This window comes from Nerophis ophidion, linkage group LG02, assembly GCF_033978795.1.
Source record: "Nerophis ophidion isolate RoL-2023_Sa linkage group LG02, RoL_Noph_v1.0, whole genome shotgun sequence".
NCBI classification, from domain to species: domain Eukaryota; kingdom Metazoa; phylum Chordata; class Actinopteri; order Syngnathiformes; family Syngnathidae; genus Nerophis; species Nerophis ophidion.
In genome coordinates, this window is record NC_084612.1 from 7,314,060 (window position 1) to 7,334,534 (window position 20,475).

A 20,475-nucleotide genomic window follows, 5' to 3' on the forward strand; every position below is an offset into this window, starting at 1 on the left:
GTAAAGCCGCTGCTCCTCCGCATTGAGAGGAGCCAGATGAGGTGGCTCGGGCATCTGGTCAGGATGCCACCCGAATGCCTCCCTAGGGAGGTGTTTCAGGCACGTCCAACCGGTAGGAGGCCACGGGGAAGACCCAGGACACGTTGGGAAGACTGTCTCCCGGCTGGCCTGGGAACGCCTCGGGATCCCCCGGGAAGAGCTAAATGAAGCGGCTGGGGAGAGGGAAGTCTGGGCTTCCCTGCTTAGGCTGCTGCCCCCGCGACCCGACCTCTGATAAGCGGAAGAAGATGGATGGATTGATGGCATTTAAGAAAAGTGGAATGAAGTGAAATCGAATGAGAAACATTGTCAATGTTGACTAGGGGTGTAATGGTACAATACAATTTTGGTTCGGTACATACCTCGGTTTAGAGGTCACAATTCGGTTCATTTTCGGTACAGTAAGAAAACCACAAAATATACATTTTTTGGTTATTTATTTACCAAATTTGTAAACAGTGATTTTATCCTTTTAACATTGGGAACACTATAATAATTCTGCCCACGTTAATCCACATTAAACTGCCTCAAGTTGTTGCTTTGATTAAATAAAATGAAAAAAACTTTCTTCTACATATAAAAAGTGCGACATTAAACAGTTTCAAGTCAACTCATCATGCTTAATTTATTACAGCATTTAGGAAGCCTGTATTTGACTTTTATTATGTAAATGTTATATTTTTGTCAACATGTGATAGCTGGGACCCTGCCATTCAAAACTAGGCTGCTACATTACTAATGATTAATGTAACTACAGCTGAAAAAATAGTACAATAGCAATAGGAGGGACTATTCATCCCTAAACACCATGGACTTCATGTTAGTTCATGTGAAATAGAAGACAGACAGGGCTTTGCTGCCCCTAACACACGCACACACACACGCGCACAAACATGCACACGTACACACACACTCACACAGCAAAATGAGCTAACGTTACGCTAACATCTAATTAGCCTTCACCTCAAGCCAGAACTGCGAGCGAGCTGAGCTGCAGTTTAAGTTTCTTGAAGTTCAACAGGCTCATAGTGATGTTAGTAATAGTTGTGACTGGGAAGTGTTTTTTATAATTTGGGGAGAGTACAATGTCCGCTGCTAAACACATATCTGCTCGACGCTGAAGCATTGACAACATACGTTCTGAATACGCACTGCTGATTGGCTGTTACATCGCTCTGAATACGCACTGCTGATTGGCTTTGTGAGTAACCAATCAGATGGTTGTGTGGGCGGGACAATGCTGGGTGCTCGGACAGAGGCAGAAAGCAGAGCAGCTTGTTAAGACTTTAGGTTACAAACTCGTTCGATACACCTCCGAACTGGACCGAAACCCCCGTACCGAAACGGTTCAGTACAAATACATGTACCGTTACACCCCTAATGTTGACACAAAGCTGCAACGCAGGCAGTTTTTTTTGTTCCTTTTGTCTTTATTCATTTATTTTTTTCCATTGCTCAAAAAAAAAAAGGACAAAAAAAATTAATGTTATAATGAATTATTACTTAAAAAGTCTTAAAAAGTCTGATAGTTTATACATCAATGATGAAATATTAACATTGCAACACATGCCAATAGGGCCTTTTTAGTTTACTAAATTGCAATTTGAAATTTCCCGCGAAGTGTCCTGTTGAAAACGTCGCGGTATGATGACGCGTATGGTGACGCGTGCTTTTGACGTCACCCGTTGTAGCGGACATTTTTTTCCAGCCCGATCCAAGCTATAAATAGTCTGCTTTAATCGCATAATTACACAGTATTATGGACATCTGTGTTGCTGAATCTTTTACAATTTGTTCAATTAATAATGGAGAAGTCAAAGTAGAAAGATGGAGTTGGGAAGGGGTGTATTGCAGCTGCCTTTAGCAACACTAACACAGCCGGTGTATCCTTGTTTAAAATTCCCAAAGGTGAAGCTTTACTATGGAACAGAGCGGTCAAGCAAACATGGTTCCCGACCACATGTCAACCAGCAGGTTTCGGGGAGAAAATTGTGGTAATAAGTCGGCTCTTACCGTAGTTATGAGCGGAGCTTGCGTCCTGCAGCTGCGTGGCTTCCCTCAGAGACTCTGGCAGTCACCACACTCGTGGCCACACCCCTCCGATTTTCAGGCACCATATAATCTCACTAAAAAACTAGTAAAACAATAAGCAGATAAGGGATTTTCCAGAATTATCCTAGTAAATGTGTCTAATAACATCTGAATCGCTTCCACTGCCCTCGTCCTTTTATTTTTTTTTCTAGTCTTGCACTCACTTTCTTCATCCACAAATCTTACATCCGCGGTCAAATTAATGGGGAAATTGTCGCTTTCTCGGTCCGAATCGCTCCAGCTGCTGGTGGCTATGATTGTAAACAATGTGAGGATTTGAGGAGCTCTACAACCAGTGACGTCACGTGCACATCGTCTGCTACTTCCGGTACAGGCAAGGCTTTTTTACTAGCGACCAAAAGTTGCAAACTTTATCGTCGATGTTCTCTACTAAATCCTTTCAGCAAAAATATGGCAATATCGCAAAATGATCAGGTATGACACATAGAATGGACCTGCTATCCCTGCTTCAATAAGAAAATCTAATTTCAGTAGGTCTTTAAAAATTATCACTTTAAAATGTTTTATGTGGAAAAAATATTGCATATGTTGTGTGGTTGCAATATAAAAACACCAAAGTTTTGACAAAAGAGCATAAAACAAACAAAATAATAGTTCAAACTTAAAATCGACAGATATATCGGAAGTTGATCTTGAAATTTAAGTGTTAAAAGTAAAAAAAATATATATAATAAAAATGCATCACTTTATGAGTGGGGAACCTTTCGGATCTCAATTATATTTAGTAGGATTTTATTTAACTTTTCACTGTGATTACTCAAAAATATTAAATAATTGAAATCAATGGTGTCCTGCATTATTGATCTTTGAGGGCTTTAATTGCTAAATAAAGGAACTCTCCTGAAATTAATGATCTTTGAGGGCTTTACTTGCTAAATAAAGGAACTCTCCTGAAGGAATCAATAAAATACTATCTATCTATCTATCTATCTATCTGTCTATCTATCTATCTATCTATCTATCTATCTATCTATCTATCTATCTATCTATCTATCTATCTATCTATCTATCTATCTATCTATCTATCTATCTATCTATCTATCTATCTATCTAAATGCTGCATATTTCAGTTTTACTATAAAAAACAAGGTTGTCTGACAGAAAAGGCATAAAAACGTATTTGTTTTACTTTATATCAACCTCAAGTTTATATAGAGATTTACTGTAAGCATTAAATTAAAAAAAATAAATAATAATTTGACTTATTTTTAACATTTTAGTGACTGAAACCCTCTATGCTCCCCAGGTGCCTCAACAATTAAAAAATGCTCCCCAGGTGCTCCAACGATTAAAAAAAAATCCATGTATTTTGTTATGGTTTGAAAATAAAAAATATCAAAATGGCCCCTGCATGCTTAAATTTTACTGTGTGCGGCCCTCTGTGGAAAAAGTTTGGACACCCCTGGCCTAAACCAGAGGCGGATATGGCTTGTTTCACATGCGAGGTGTCATAAGGGGAAATCCATGTGTCGCACCCTGCTCATTGTCTATTTTTAGATTTCTAATTAGCAGAGGAGAAACGAGCAAGTTACTCATGCAAATCATGGCCCTCAACTGCACAACGTACCAGGCTATACTGTTGTAGTAATATCACATTTGTTTTATACATAACCCTAAATCCATGGCCTGCAAGCTTACTTTATGGTCTTATGATTGTTATTATGACTTTTTTTTTCTACGTTTAAAACACTTCCTTGTTCTTTACATAACATTTAATGGAAGTTATTTGGTCAAAATGTTGCATAGATTATGTTTTGCCATCTTCAAGTCTTTTAAGGATGCGACATTTCTTATTTATGTGCCTTCCAGTGTGGCTAATAATTTTACTTTTACAGTAGAAAGTTTACCTGACACATGAAACGGGATCCACTTTACCTGCCAAATGACAGTAGGGCGTTGAATATCCTAAAATGTGTTTGGTGGCAATCTCAACTTTGACCACATTGTCTGTTGCTATGTACCATATTTTTCGGAGTATAAGGCGCACTTAAAATCCTTTTTAATTTTCTCAAAAATCGACAGTGCGCCTAATAACCCGGTGCGCCTAATGTATGGAATAATTCTGGTTGTATTGTACTCACACATAAGAGATACGTGTACACTGCAATATGACACCACAATCATACCAGGCTGTACTATAGTAATAATATCTAATTTGTTTGATTCATAACCCCAAGTCCATGGGTGAGGTCCTGTAAGCTTGTTATGGTTATTATTATTTTTTTCTACTTTAAAAACACTTCCTTGTGTGTTTACATAACATGCAATGGAGGTTTTTTGGTTAAAATATTGCATAGATGATGTTTTTGCAGACCGTTTTCATGTCTCTTAAGGATGCAAGGTTTCTTATTTATGTGCCTTCCGGCGTTCATTTTTATTATTAATTTCCTCTTACAGTAGAAAGTTTACCTGACACATGAAATGTGAAGAAATTGGAGGGTGCATTATCCACTTTAGCCGCCAAATGACAGTATAGTGTTTAATATCTTAAAATGTTTTTGTGGCAGTCCCAACTTTGACCACAGTGTCTGTTGCTTTGTACCACATTTTTTGAACTATAAGTGCCCCTTATACCCTGGTGCGCCAAGTGTACGGAATAATTCTGGTTGTGCTTAGGGACCTCGAAGCAATTTTATTTGATACATGGTGTAATGATAAGTGAACAGTAGATAGTAGTCACACATAAGAGATATGTGTAGACTGCAATATGAAGCCAGTAAACAACACCATAACCATAACCCGCTCATCGGCAGTGCGCCGATGGTCCCCTCGCACGAGATCGGACCACATGTATCCCTTCCTTACTCTATCATTAACAACCTATTAACCCCTGACAAAAATAAGACAATAAAAAATCAAAACAAAATTCACACTGACTCAGACGATAACAAAATTAATAAAGATTGTCATCAACAATTAACAAGCGAGACAGAAAAAAAATCCAATCATGTTTAATTTTGTCTTGTAAATGGGTGATGTAAATTGAGAATATATCCAATCAGAGTTCTTTAACAGTGCACATATGACAGCTACAATTGTGAGCCAATCAGATGCTTTTACTTGTGAGAGAGGAATTTCGAATATCACGTTCCACATCGTAATATGTGTACACCTAAGGCAAAGTGAGAAAGACAAATGTGATTTTTGACGCTTTATGATGCCATCTGCAGGCGAGTCATCGTGACAGCTACACAACTCTACGTTAAAGCTATACGTATTTGCTGCTTTTGGTTGTTCTGCATTCATAAACAAATTGTAATGAAGGCATACATCGTAACTCTCTTTCACAACACACATTTATACCTGCTTTGCCAGAGACAGCATACAAATAGAAACAGTGCCTGAAAGCTATTTATTGGCATGGACAATTGTATGCATCATAAATCGTTCATCACCATAAGCTGCTAAGGTCATCTAAAAAAAGTGCATTCAAATAAAGTCTAAAAAGTCCTTATCTCTTATACTTTATATTTTTATGCAACTTAATGTAATGTAATTTTAGCTGACTGTAATGTGTCATTTCATTGACTAAAACTAAATCAATTTAGATGACTAAAATTAGAATAAAGCTAAAATAATTTTTGGGCAAAAGACGGACTAAAACTAAATCAAAAACAGCTGTCAAAATTAACACACTCGACAATGTTTTCTCTCCTTCATCAATGTTTTAGCTTTTAGTGCTTCCATAGTGAGCCTACTGATAGATATAAGTTCAAACAATGGCAATAGCGGAAGATGCATGTGCATGTACGAGTCAGTCTGCCTCATAACAAGAGGATAGCAAAAAAACAAGGAGTTATTGACTATATCACAGACTACAATGGGAGACTTGCTCAAAAGCACTTTGGGAAACTTTGTACCATATATGGATGATCCGCTGACCTCACGAGTGTGAAAAATGTCACCAAATGGGCAAATTCCAAACGGCTCGCTTGTAGGAAGTATGAAGGAAGGCAAGATTGTTTTATGAATATCTCGACAATGCCTCCACGGTTCAATTTCAATTTTCCGGGACTTCTGCAAATCCCAAAGACACAACTGCAGGTACCAATAATTAAGAAAAGTTGTTTTTGCTTAATAGGGCCCCTTTAGCTATCACTATCACTCTAAACACGAGCGCACTGAAGAGTGAACATTTGTCACGACACATTGCTATCAGTGGTATGTCACTGACTAAAGTGCCACAGGGTGGCGCTTAAAGTTTGGCCAACTTAGTAATTGCGTTTCTATCATCCCTAGTGGTGCGCAAAACCTACATATCGCAATAAGAAACTGCTATTGGAAACGCCCATAATTCACAAAACATCTCACACCGCTAAAACTTTTACGCTCTCATGAGGTGGTTTTTGAGACGTTTCGATATTGAAGTGTGACTCAAAAGCATGATGACGGAAACACTTTAATCACATTTACAGGGCACCTAAACACCGAACTGGCGGGGCACCTATGCAGGACAACTCGGGGAGACGGGTTGTCTTGGTTCCGCTTCCGATTGGTCCGTGGGCTGTATCGCAGGTCCCTTCGTGGCAATAGAGACCGATCCGCAGGCTCAGAGAGTCCCACAATGTTGAGTGGGCCCGTCAATCCACAATTCGTCTGTGAATTTCCCCGTTCATAATTCTCTCCTAAAAATCCCTGTTTCGTGACCGATGCCATACGTAAGGACGTTCGTTCCCTTAGATCACCCGCTCCTTTTGTCCTCTATTGACAATCACGGCAACAGCAATGGCTGTGGATATAATCACATCTACAAAACCATGGAATCGCAAAGCGTCCATCTTCTTTAAAGTGTTGTCTGGCGGGACGAGATTTCACGAGAATAACGTCTCATGATGCAAACCAGCAAGTCGCAAATGTACTTGGTCTAAATTTTAGAAACATCGCTTTTGTTTTGCGAAAAACTGCAATGAATTGATTGAAACTTTTATTAGTAGATTGCACATGGTAACACCCGAATAAGTTTTTCAACTTGTTTAAGTCGGGGTCCACGTTAATCAATTCATGGTAATGCAGGTAATGGTAATGGAAATGCAGCACATCACCATTGACTTGAAATTTCTCACACAGCACTGTAATTTACGGTACAGATGTTTTCCCAAGTCACCGACAAATTTGGCACCCACCTTTAGAGGACGGAAAATCACATTTGTGTAAAGATTGATAAACATGTTTGCAGCCATTAAGCAAAATACCTTTTCAAGCAGGAATTGATAAACAATTTTCCATAAGTCATTGGCCATTTGTTTCATGATTATGAATTGTTAAATATATCATCAAATATTTATGTTTGCATAAATGCATAAGCGGCGCCATAAATGGCATCTGTTTAAATTCAACTAATCAGCATGTGTGTTGGCGTAAAAATATTTACGCAAACATTCTCTTTGAACTCCAGCTTTACAAATGCCATGTCTGCTTCTAAGCTAAATCATCTGTGTTCAAATGAACCAGATTGAACGCACTCTTTTCTGTATTGCAGACTCCAGTCAGTCTAGCTTGCTGTGATGTTGCCCCTCCTGCCTGGCATGCAGGCATGAGCTCTGTCCTGTGGAGCCAGGAGAAGCCCAGCGGGGGCTTCAGGGAGGATTGGAGGACTGGAGGACACCACTACATGGTGGTGAAGGACTACACGGCGGAGACGCCTCACCAGAAGATCGTGCGGATCCCGCGCGGCAGCCTGGGCCAGGTGTGCCAGGAGCGCAACAACATGGGCCGCACGCTACCGCCCTGCAAGGGGAAGAAGAGCCTGCGCATCCTGGACCAGACCAACGTGGTGCAGAGCCTGGATGAGCGGGACATCCGGGAAATAGACGAGAAGCTGGCCGAGCTGCTGTTCCCCATCACCAACTGTGAGGAGCGTTACACCCTGCTGTGCAACAAGTCGCGGCTGGAGCGCGTGCGCGACATCGACTGCGGCTCTAAGGTGCGGGTCCAGCTGCGCACCGGAGATGATCCGCTCCCCGGTGTGGTCCGGTTCAAGGGCTCGCTGCTCGCGGACCGACCCCTCTCTGGAATTCTGTTTGGAGTGGAATTACTGGTGAGAACTGTTTTGTGTTGCATGTTGCCATGTGTTGCTCAACGGCAGCAACAATTTGCTGTCAGCATGTTACCGCAAATATGACATCTCATTTGCTGCTTCTCAGACAGGATCGATTGCTTCAGTCTCAGTTTACCGAAAGAGAATTTAGGATTTTTTTATTTAAAATTTTGCTGAAAAAATGTATTCAATAAAATTGTCAGCATAATTTGATGTAACAAAATTAGTTAACAAAGTTGAAAGGCAAACAATGCATACATTTATTGTCAAAAAAAGCTTTGTAAGAAAGACACAAATTAACCTTCATAAACTCGGGGAACAAGTCCCTGGACACAGGGATGAATGGACAAATACCGGTAATTTAAATTAGGTAATTTGCCCACCGATTGGTGTTGGACAATTTTGATAAAAAAGTTTGTTTGGCCATTGTTGATTAATTCCTTTTAATGCCAATCGCAAACAGCAAATTTTACAGTTAATGCATGTGATCGGTATTTTTATTGTCCAATTTCATCCCTAGCTTTTAGTAACATGACAAATGTTTTGTGTTTTGGAAACATTTGCATGACGCGACTGCAGCATTTTCTCCATACACAGTGTACAGCCGCTCCCCTAAACTAATCGTAATCACCTCCATTACAACAACACACTGCCTTTTTTAGTATCTTAACTTTTAAGCATAGGTCTTCTCATCTCTGGAAGACGAGGCTAAACTTGTCACGCACCGGAAGCAAGCCTGGCTGGAGCAGGCATGATAATAGCTATGTTAAACTGCTAAGATATCTTGAAAAGAATTAACCAAGAAATAAGTTCTTAGTAAAGTAAACCTTTAAAAGAGTGTAGAATAAACCATGTTTCAGCATAAAGCAAGCAGCTTTTAACAGGAAATTATAAGTAGATTAATCATGTAAGAGGATAGAAACAATCCATTAATTAGCAGTGTCGATACAAAGGGTACTATCACTATATGATCCAGACTAGAGTGATTAGGTCAGTGTTTTTATTATATTAAAATATTTTTTGTTTACAAACTTGTGTAATAGGTCCCTGTACACGGAAAAACACTGAAGGCAAAAACCAAACAATTTTTAAATGAGTGGTTTTGGCTTTTGTTCAGTTATTGCAGGGGTGGGGAACCTTTTGGGCTGAGAAAACCATGAAAACCAAATATTTCAAAATGTATGTCCATATCCATATACTATTTTTTAACACTGAATACAACTAAATGCGTGCATTTTTAAGCCCAATATTTTTAGAGTATAATGTCTCTTATTCTTTTTAATAACATTGTTATTCTAAAGCTAACCAATAATAAATTTAATAGTTCTTACCATTAATGCGACATCTTGAACAGGTGCGATAGAAAATGAATGATTGGATTAAAATGCATGAGAATGTTTTATAATTTTATAATTAGGGACGGCGTGGCGCAGTGGGAGAGTGCCCGTGCGCAACCCGAGGGTCACTGGTTCAAATCCCACCCAGAACCAACCTCGTCAACGTCCGTTGTGTCCTGAGCAAGACACTTCACCCTTGCTCCTGATGGGTGCTGGTTGGCGCCTTGCATGGCAGCTCCCTCCATCAGTGTGTGAATGTGTGTGTGAATGGGTAAATGTGGAAGTATTGTCAAAGCGCTTTGAGTACCTTGGAGGTAGAAAAGCGCTATACAAGTACAACCCATTTATTTATTTATTTATAATTTGAACGTTATTTTTAACACTGTGATTGCCAGCAGAATTATTCATTACTTATCGTGTTAAGCAATGTCAGCTAAGATTTATCTGAGAGCCAGATGCAGTCATAAAAAGAGCCACATCTGGCTCTAGAGCCATAGGTTCTCTACCCCCGAGTTATTGTGTAATATTGGCTTTCTTTTGCTCAAACAATAGTTTGTAATAAAAGAGAATAAGGATCTAGTTTAAAAATATTGGGTTGAATTGGGTTAAAATTTCAATTTGGGCCAATTATTTTTATCACTCTGATTGTCAATAATTCTCCTCAAATATGTTATATCTGATTGGGCATTTTTTTTTTTTTACTTCTTGTGTAGAATATTACCCGGTCTCTGCTCTACTGTGTTCATGCAGCCACACCCCCTTCTTCACTACCTCAAATGCATTACTGATCATCTCCAGTATGTCTTCTCTGCTAACATTAATTTGTCAAAACGTGTATTTTTTTTGGCGGAAATTCCATTATTTTTTTGTTTGTTTTTGCTACGGCAGCGATGGCGTTGCACGACCAGTCTCCGTCCGCACCACTTGAGCGAAGGCTCATTAAAGGAGAGCGGCAAGTTTAATTTTCTGTGATTCAAATAACACGACTGACCAGTAAAAGATGGATGGACGGACATAAGGGAGACAGAAAAGATATCTCTGCCAAAAAACTTTGTGGAAATTGGCAAATGCGAGACCTAATATACAGCCGTCTTGAAAAACGTCTTAACTATATTACACGGGAGGGAGCCCAGAAATGTTTTTATTTAAGTGTTCTCAAAATTTCAGGGTTTCTCACAATGAAACCTTACAATGTATTAAATCCATAAACTTCTATGAAGTTGTATAAAATTGAGTAGACACTGAGTTATTGTGATGTAGAGAAATCCCAACGTTTTACCAATTGTCCCAGGGTATTTGCCAATATTTTGAGATGAGTACTCCTCTTAGACACATCCCCTGATGTTTTTTGCTGCTTAATTAACCAAAACATTGGCACCACATGAAACATGTTGGTACAGGTCAGATATTTCTAAAAACAAAATGTGGAAAAAAACAACTTAAAGCCTTGTCCAGCTGTTAACTGACTTTTACTATTCATGTTTAGATAACTTTTACTGCAAATTAAGACTTGCTCCAAATATCATTTATCGACCTCCTTGACTACTAAATTTACAGTTAATACATGTGATCGGTGTTGCTTTTGTCCAAACTCGTCCTTAATTTTTTGTAAAAATGTGCAGGGTTTGGACTGACAGGAGTGAAAACATTTGCATGACACGACTGCAGCAAACTGTCAAACATGCCATTTGCACTGCGCCATGTCCACAGAGGCGACACACAAAGCTTTGCTTATTTCAGCACAATGTTGTTTTTATTCTACTGCGCTCAGCTGTAGCCCTCCTGAGTGGGCTGAGCTTTCAGGCTGCAGCTCGAATAATAACATCTCGGTCGTCCTCGTTCTTGGGCTACAACTTAATGCTGCTTGCCAAATACTGACCAATGTGTCCTGTAGTAGGACTCTTAAGAATCTAAAAATGGCCTGTTAAGAATATAAAAAATGCTCTTTCCTTGTTTTTCAGGTCTTTATCTCCTTAAGACATTTTTGACATTTGAATGCATCCAAATTTGTGTAAACAGTTTGGGAAAGGCCATTTTGTGTTTCAACATGCTTGAAACTGAAAACTGATACCAAAAATCCCCTAGTGTGCTAAAGTTACTTTTTAAAACTTATGTTCTAGGCTCCAGCAACCCCGAAAGGGATAAGCGGTAGGAAATGGATGGATAGATGTTCTACCGGTACTTGTTTTTGAGCACCAAACATGAGAAAAAAAATCCATAATCTCCCTCATTTGCTTCAATTTGAAGAGAGGAAGTGCTTATACGTTCATTTAGGCAGCGCTGTCACTACAGAGAGTATTGACAATTCGGTTTCAGAGTTGGTCCCAAACATGGCGCTCAGTAGTCACGTGAGAGGCTTTTTGAACCAATCATTTAAGAGATTGTCTGGCCATATTTTCTCCGATTGGTCAAAAGCCCCTCACGTGACTACAGGGTGCCATATTTGAAACCGAGTGGTCCAAATGTTCTTTTCAAAGACATTATACCGCCTCGGACCCATCGCATGCCGGATGAGGGCGCTCTGTGTATAAGTCACAAATGCGTAAAACGCTTACTAAAAGCACTTAAACAGTCAACATTTTAGCATCAAGGCTAGATTTTGGACAGAGCCCAATACACACACTATTTTTGGACCTCTGACATTTATTTCAAGTTGTTTAACAATAAAAATGATAGACACATTTTTTCCTGCTTCTCAAGGCCGATACCAATAACTTATTTAAATGTATTCTTTTGTTAAATATAGATTTAACTGTAGTTTGTGCAAACCTGGAGGTAAGAAAGACCTCAAATAAAGGTGGATTTTTGGGGGTGGATTTGACAAAATGTTACACATAGATTGGTCAGATTTAGTCCTCTAGTTTCTGTAAATTTGTCCTAAGTAATTAAAACATCACTAATATGATAACATCAAACGTCCATCAATTTGTCTTTATTTCCATCAAGCAGTGTGTGTAGGAGTCTGGTGATTGCGACATATTGTTTCTTGTGAAAAATAGCAGAGGCTGGGAAGTACAAAACTGTGGCTCTGGTCACGTCCGGCTGGTTGTCCAACGCCATCTCTTCCATGATGAAATCACACATCGCTTTGGACTTAGACTTAGGGTCATCTCGGGCAGGCTTTATACACCCTCTGGACTTCGCGGCAGTGAAAAACAACCTTATAACTTTCCTTGCGGGCTGGCCTTGAGGCAGCTTCTTTGGCAGCGTAGGTGTCTTTGTGGGTTTTCTAGTTATTCCCCTACGGAGTGTTTGAAGGGCATTTGGTGAAGGGGGCACGTGGTACTTACTCCTTTAGGAAGTGTAAAGAACTCCCGTACGACCCCGTGTTTTTTTTTTTAGAGTTCAGGGGAGTTTTACGACCTTCTACGAGGAAGGACCGCTTGATTTGTTAACCATTGCTTTATAGGTAATCTGCCCACATTTGTATTTATTGTGTGAAGGCCACCCACACACTTCACTTATCCCGGAAATTCAAATCAACAATTTTCCTGTTTCCAAAAATGTTTGGTTTTCCTGGAATTCCTACTTTTGAATACCATTGTTTTTAGCCTTTTTTCCTCCCACAAACCGGGGAAAGATCCCCAGTTTCCCCACTTTTACGTAACACATATTCTCTATTAGAAAAGGTTCCCAACATTCCCACATTTTCTTTAAATTCTCATTTAATTGAACAGGACTTTTTTGATGTTTAACAATTGTCACATTTTTCAATGCTTGGAACCGTTTGAAGTCAAATGCTTTTTGCTAAGGGTAGTCAACTCTTAGCATGTTAAAGTTACCATGCTAGCATAAGGTGTTAACTTTTCTTTATGTAATTTTGCAGCCGTATGCCTCAGTCATATAACTTGGTACTGGATACATGCTAACTTTATTAGCACGTTTCTATAAATTTTAGCAAATTTTCAAGGCATGCAAAAATTCCTGTTTCTGAGAATTCCTGGTTTTCCTGGGATTCCCACTTTTAAATACTACTGCATTTACCATTTTTTTGACTACCGTTCTGACATTTTTCAACCATTCCTTCTCAATTGCCACATTTTTTAATCGATTTGAACTGTTCCAATGTCAAAACGCTCTTTGCTAATGTTAGTCAATTGTTAGCATGTTTCGCTAGCATGCTAATGTCAACATGCTAACATTTTTTGGACAATTTTGCAGCCCTATGCCATAGTCATAATTTGGTACTTGATACATTCTAACTTTTTTTAGCACGTTTTAAACTTTTTTAGCTAATTTCTCAGGCATACACCTTTAGTCATAGAATTTTGTATGTGACACGTGCTAATTGTTGTGATGATAACTTTTAGCATGCTAGCTTTTTTTTCAAATTTTACATGCATACGCTTCAAAGCCCTATCACTTAATAGATGCATTCTAACTGTTGGCATGTTAATGTTAGCATTTTAGTTCAGCCTGCACTTTTCAGTAGCTTGCGCATTTCAATGGCTTGCACAGTTAATTCACATGGAATTTAGCTTATCCATTCATCCATTTTCTATTGATTGTCCCTTTCGAGGTCGCAGGGGGTTGCATAATCTTGTTGATAATGGAGCTATTTTTTCATGTTATCAGATTTATCGGTGTGATGTCAGAAATCCTAATATCGGACCGCTAATTATCATGCACCCATTAAATATACTATATCATGAGACATTTTGCCCCACATTTAGTTCAGCTTAGCTCTTGAATGACCAATTGTCTTAACATTTCCCTCCGCCATCTTCTCGTCAGGAGGAGGGTCGAGGCCAGGGCTTCACGGAGGGCTCCTTCCAGGGCCGCCAGCTTTTCCGCTGCGAGGACGAGTGTGGCGTGTTCGTGGCACTGGACAAGCTAGAACTGTGGGAGGATGATGATGACGATGATGATCTGAGCGAGCTGGAGGTGGATCATGTCAATCTGGTGGAAGAGGACCAGGACTACCCTCCGCTAGAGATCAACTCCCGGGTCCTGGTGCAGACCAGAGAGGGACCCGAGAGGGGCACCATCATTTTTTGTGATTTACTGCCGGGTAACGAGAGCCTGGGCTACTATGTGGGCGTTGACATGGTAAGAACTTCTCCTTCTTAAGCGTTCTAGATGCTGTATGACTGAAGTTCTTCTTCAAACAGTAGCCTTATAAAATATGGATTGCAGCACAATATTTTGTCAGAAAAAGTCATGTTATGAATTTCGGAAATTATTACATTTGTCTTTTTTTTTCAATATATTTTATGACACGGTACGAGTAAAAATGCAGTCACTATGTAATCTATATTATTATTTCCCCTCAGATATTTCTAATAAATAAACAACTGTACAAAAAAAAATATTGTGCAAATACTGTAATGAAATATTTTTTTATTTTTGCCAGTTGCCCACAGCAGCTTTAAATATTGCTCATGGTGACTATTTGTGTGAATGTCTATTTTGCATAACATGACAACATAAACTCATACAAACTTAATACATTATTTGGACAAAAACTTGGGCGTCCGAAAAGAACAAGTTGCAATCGAGGCCAAAGTAATGCAGGAAAAATATAACATGTGTTTTAGTAGTTTAACATTTTTAGTTCAAAAATATATCTGAATGTTTTCTTTTTTAATGACAAACTCTCTTGTGCTATTATTATAAAATATGTATAATAATATATGTTAAAATCTACCCTAAAAAAAGGGCCTTACCTCTATCAAACTAAATGAATGCCCCTAGATCAGGCGTGTCAAACCTGTTTTCATTGTAAGCCACATCGCAATTATGGTTGCCCTCAGAGGGCCAATTGTAACAGTGAAAGATATATTTGTGTGTGTGCATATATAATATACATATGTATGTATGTATGTATGTGTATATATATATATATATATATATATATATATATATATATATATATATATATATATATATATATATATATATGTGTATGTATGTGTGTATATATATGTGTATGTATGTGTGTATATATATATACATGTGTGTGTGTGTGTATATATATATACATGTGTGTGTGTGTGTATATATATATATACATGTGTGTGTGTGTGTATATATATATATACATGTGTGTGTGTGTGTATATATATATACATGTGTGTGTGTGTATATGTATGTGTGTATATATATATATGTATATATATATATGTGTGTGTGTGTATATATATATACATGTGTGTGTGTGTATATGTATGTGTGTGTATATATATATATGTGTATGTATATATATATATGTATGTGTATATATATATATATATATATATATATATAATTGTATGTGTATGTATATATATATATATATATATATATATATACACATATATATATATATAATGTGTATATATATATATATATGCATGTGTGTGTATGTATGTATGTATACATACATAATTAAATGCATAGTCAATTATATACATGTGGTTTTATATATACACACATATGCATGTATATATATATATATATATATACACATATATATACACATATATGTATATGTGTATATATAAAACCACATGTATATACTTGACTATGCATTTAATTATGTAATTTTTACGTACGCTGAAAAAAAAAATATATATTTAGATTTAACTGTAAAATAACTGCATTCTGTATTTCTGGGACTGAGGTTGCCGAGTTAGTTAAAAAGCTCCTTGGTGGCAAGGCCCCGGGGGTGGATGAGATCCGCCCGGAGTTCCTTTAGGCTCTGGATGCCGTGGGGCTGTCTTGGTTGACAAGACTCTGCAACATCGCGTGGACTTCGGGGGCGGTGCCTCTGGATTGGCAGACCGGGGTGGTGGTTCCTCTCTTAAAGAAGGGGAACCGGAGGGTGTATTCCTCGGATTCAGGAGGAACAGTGTGGTTTTTGTCCTGGTCGTGGAACTGTGGACAAGCTCTATACTTTCGTCAGGGTCCTTGAGGGCGCATGGGCGTTTGCCCAACCAGTCTACATGTGCTTTGTGGACTTGGAGAAGGCATTCGACCGTGTACCGGGAAGTCCTGTGGGGAGTGCACAGAGAGTATTATTGTGGTGGTCCGCTCCCTGTATAATCAGTGTCAGAGCTTGGTCCGCATTGCCGGCAGTAAGTCGGACCTGTTTCCAGTGAGGGTTGGACTCCGCCAAGGCTGCCCTTTGTCACCGATTCTGTTCATAACTTTTATGGATAGAATATGTAGGCGCAGTCAGGGCGTTGAGGTTATCTGGTTTGGTGGCTGCAGGATTAGATCTCTGCTATTTGCAGATGATGTCGTCCTGAATGCTTCATATGGCCAAGATCTTCAGCTCTAACTGGATCGGTTCGCAACCGAGTGTGAAGCGACTGGGATGAGAATCAGCACCTCCAAGTCCGAGTCCCCGGAAAAGGGTGGAGTGCCATCTCTGGGTTGAGGAGGCGATCATGCCCCAAGTTGAGGAGTTCAAGTACCTCGGAGTCTTGTTCAGGAGTTAGGAAAGAGTGGATCGTGAGATCGACAGGTGAATCGGTGCGGCGTCTTCAGCAATGCGGACGCTCTATCGTTCCGTTGTGATGAAGAAGGAGCTGAGCCGGAAGGCAAAGCTCTCAATTTACCGGTCGATCTATGTTCCCATCCTCACCTATGGTCATGAGCTTTGGGTCATGAACGAAAGGATAAAATCACGGAGAAAGGCGGGCAAAATGAGTTTCCTCCGCCGGGTGGCGGGGCTCTCCCTTAGAGATAGGGTGAGAAGCTCTGTCATCCGGGAGGTGCTCAAAGTAAAGCCGCTGCTCCTCCACATCGAGAGGAGTCAGATGAGGTGGTTCGGGCATCTGATCAAGATGCCACCCGAACGCCTCCCTAGGGAGGTGTTTCGAGCACGTCCGACCGGTAGGAGGCCACAGGGAAGACCCAGGACACGTTGGTAAAGCTATCTCTCCCGACTGGCCTGGGGATGCCTCGGGATCCCCCGGGAGGAGCTGGACGAAGTGGCTGGAGAGAGAAAAGTTTGTGCTTCCCTGCTTAGGCTGCTGCCTCCGCGACCCGACCTCAGATAAGCGTAAGAAAATGGATGGATGGATGGATGGATGTAAAAAAACTGGGAGCTCACTCGCCAGGATTTCACCATAGAATTTGTGATGGATTTTTACAGCAGGGCAACGGAGCTGCCAGTTTTTTTTACCGTAAAATCAACAGTTGTTGTTTTTGAAGTGTTTTACTGGAAAAATGGTACCCAAAAAGATCGCTGGAATTCTATCTTTAAGTCTATTGTCATTTTCACAATGTAAAATTTGATGGATAACTTGGCTTGGATATTAAAGGTCAAGCAGGTATTTAAGCATTTTTTATTTTAACAAACATTTTTATTGGTAAATATGATAACATGATATTTTGTTGCATTATTAGATGATAATAAAGTTCAAAAGGGATGCAATTGTATGCAGTACATGTATTTTTTTGTAATGTCAACATTTGGAAAGAATTAATACATTTAGGAAGAAAAAATAAAACACTTTATTAATGCATATTATTTCCAGGCTTTCGCGGGCCACATAAAATGATGTAGTGGGCCAGATCTGGCTCCCGGGCCATGAGTTTGATACGTGTCCTAGATTTTAATAATAATAATGATTAAATAAAAACAATATTAAAAAATTACAACTGTCACACAATAATTTTCAAAATTATAGCAAGAAACATTAATTTTAAAGCATATTCGACCTAAGATATTCTAGGAAAATCCAGGAATTTTCTTCTTTGAATTATCATAATTTTTTACTTTAGTTATAAATATCAGCTAATTTGTCATTGCCTTTTTTATGGCCGTTCTTTTAAGTGTTAAGTGAATATCTTCTTGTTGCCAAGGATAAGCGTATCAGCTGGTATCTATGACTACTGTTGTCAGGTCGGGAGTGGTGTTGTGGTCGTAGGGAGATTGGAGCATGCATCGGAGGCATTTGACTGCTGACTGTTGGCGGCGGCGGCAGCAGCAGCAGCGAGCTGACGGCCCACGCTGCGCATCGCATCCGCCCACACAAAGACGAAGAGGCGGTCACATAGGGAGTGAGGTGAAGTCTCCGAGTGGTATGACCCAGCGGCGTGGCGAGGGGCCAGCAGGCAGCTAATTGGAGCCCGCTGCCCTGCCTCCCCCTGCACCCCAACCCCTCATTGGTGGCCTCACGCCGCCGGAGCGCTATCCTGGATTGCAACTCGCGGGGAAGAATAGCCTATTTGTACTTGCGGCGGGATTAGCGCGCGCTAAGGAGGATCTGAATCAGAGGGGCTGTTCATGTTGGGGACGATGAGCAACTGGGTTATCACTGTGCAGAGAGTTGAGCTCAAGCGCGTTAGATAAGGTCACCTGGGGAGGGTTACGTACTTCTAATGGCTCCGACTCTTACAGGACAATCCTATCGGCGAGTGGGACGGAATGTTTGATGGGAAGCTGCTGTGTAACTTTGCCAGTTTGGAGCACACTAAACTTGTCCCCATCTGTGACGTAATGCCAGGTGAGCCAACCCCCTCTTTGTCGCCTATCTTGAACATTTTCCGTGACCTTCCTTGCAGGGGTTCTTCTGAGTTTGTGTTAAACAGAGAGCCTTTTGTGTTGACGCCTCTCTTGTTTTTCCAGGCAAAAATACTCAGGCTCTTTGTTTGCCATGTTGGCATATTGATGTGTTTATGCTGTCTGCAAGGAAATGTAGAATGCTGCCATAACTGTTGATGGCTTGCATCTCTCGCCTTCAGTTGTTAAGTAGACAGGCTGCAGACTTGCCGCCATCTAAAGCTACTTTTTAAGTCCCTCTGTAAATTACTCTACTCTGCACAAGACCATTATACAAAATGTACATAACCTGCACTTAAAAGGAAGACACGGAACCCCCTGTAAGTAAAATGCTTCAGTTCAGTTGGTTTGGCTGTGAGGAAACCAGAAGCCTGACTGATAAAATGTAAAGTATTCATATGGGCTGTGTATCTTACACATTATATACCTGTACAACTGGTTGTGCACATTAGCCTAACGTCAGTGGCACCTCTAACATTTCTGCTGTTTGTGTTGGGCTGCACAGAATATTCCATGCAGGACCAAAGGCTGCAAAAACACAGTTTTGCTCCCAGAAGCAACAGCAACGACAGGTCATCGTCTGGCCAAAGCAAACCAAAGAGCAAAGGTACGGCAAAACAGACGCACAGAGTGTTTTCTGTCCTTTAAGGTGCTTTTTGTCCTTCTGGTTGTAACCTTGCAAATATACACAAATCTAGACTCCATATTGTGGGTCACTTCCTGAACAGAAGATGATGTAACAAAGTTCATGATATTAAAACAGTGCATTACCATATTGATGGAAAGTCTTTTTAAATTAGCCTCATGGTAACAAAGCACCCTTGGCTACTAAATCAAAATACAGTGGAACCTCTAAGACAGGGCTATTCAACTAAATTGTTCTTGGGGCCACATTTCCAAAGAACTATGATTTGGGGGAAAGGGGGGCCAGACTTCTTTCTTCACTGATATTGTTATTTTGTGCTTTCTCTATACTGGAGATTTGTTTTTCGTATATTTAATTTGGCTGAATTACAAATTTCAGAAAAGAAAAAGCCCTATTTTTCAAAGCACAAGTGTCAATTGCAGTACATTTTGGGTATTGCGAGATTAAAATATACATTTTAAGTGTTTTTATGATATTAAGTTTGCTGCAAAAATGTTAGTATGTCTTTGAACTGAACTCTAGGGGGCTGGTCTGGTGTCATTACCTAGCTGGATTTTGGCCCCAGTCCTCCAGTTCAATATCCCTGCTCTAACAGTCATACGAGAGTAAAAATCCCTTTCAACTCTAAAACACATGCGTGATATAAAAATATTTATCCCTTTTTTCGAATAAGTGTTACACAAAAGCCACGAAATACCAAACAACAAGCAAAACGTGTCGTTTTGTGCTTAAACCTACTCAGCGGCATAGTGGTTAAGAGTCTCCGCCCTGAGATCGGTAGGTCGGGCGTTCAAATCCCGGCCGAGTCATA

The 20,475-nt window shown here is 39.8% G+C and overlaps 1 protein-coding gene across 2 annotated transcripts in view; it reads left to right on the forward strand.

Moving 5' to 3' along the window:
- The window catches only part of cylda (cylindromatosis (turban tumor syndrome), a), a 56,319-nt gene that overhangs the window by 1,414 nt on the left and 34,430 nt on the right, over nt 1-20,475 (forward strand). For both annotated transcript variants that reach the window (XM_061877018.1, XM_061877026.1), the window contains exons 2-5: nt 7,631-8,188; nt 14,260-14,574; nt 18,857-18,962; nt 19,524-19,625. In XM_061877018.1, the coding sequence (XP_061733002.1) occupies nt 7,685-8,188; nt 14,260-14,574; nt 18,857-18,962; nt 19,524-19,625 (1,027 nt within the window). In that variant the 5' untranslated portion in view covers nt 7,631-7,684. The remainder of the gene's footprint in view (nt 1-7,630; nt 8,189-14,259; nt 14,575-18,856; nt 18,963-19,523; nt 19,626-20,475) is intronic.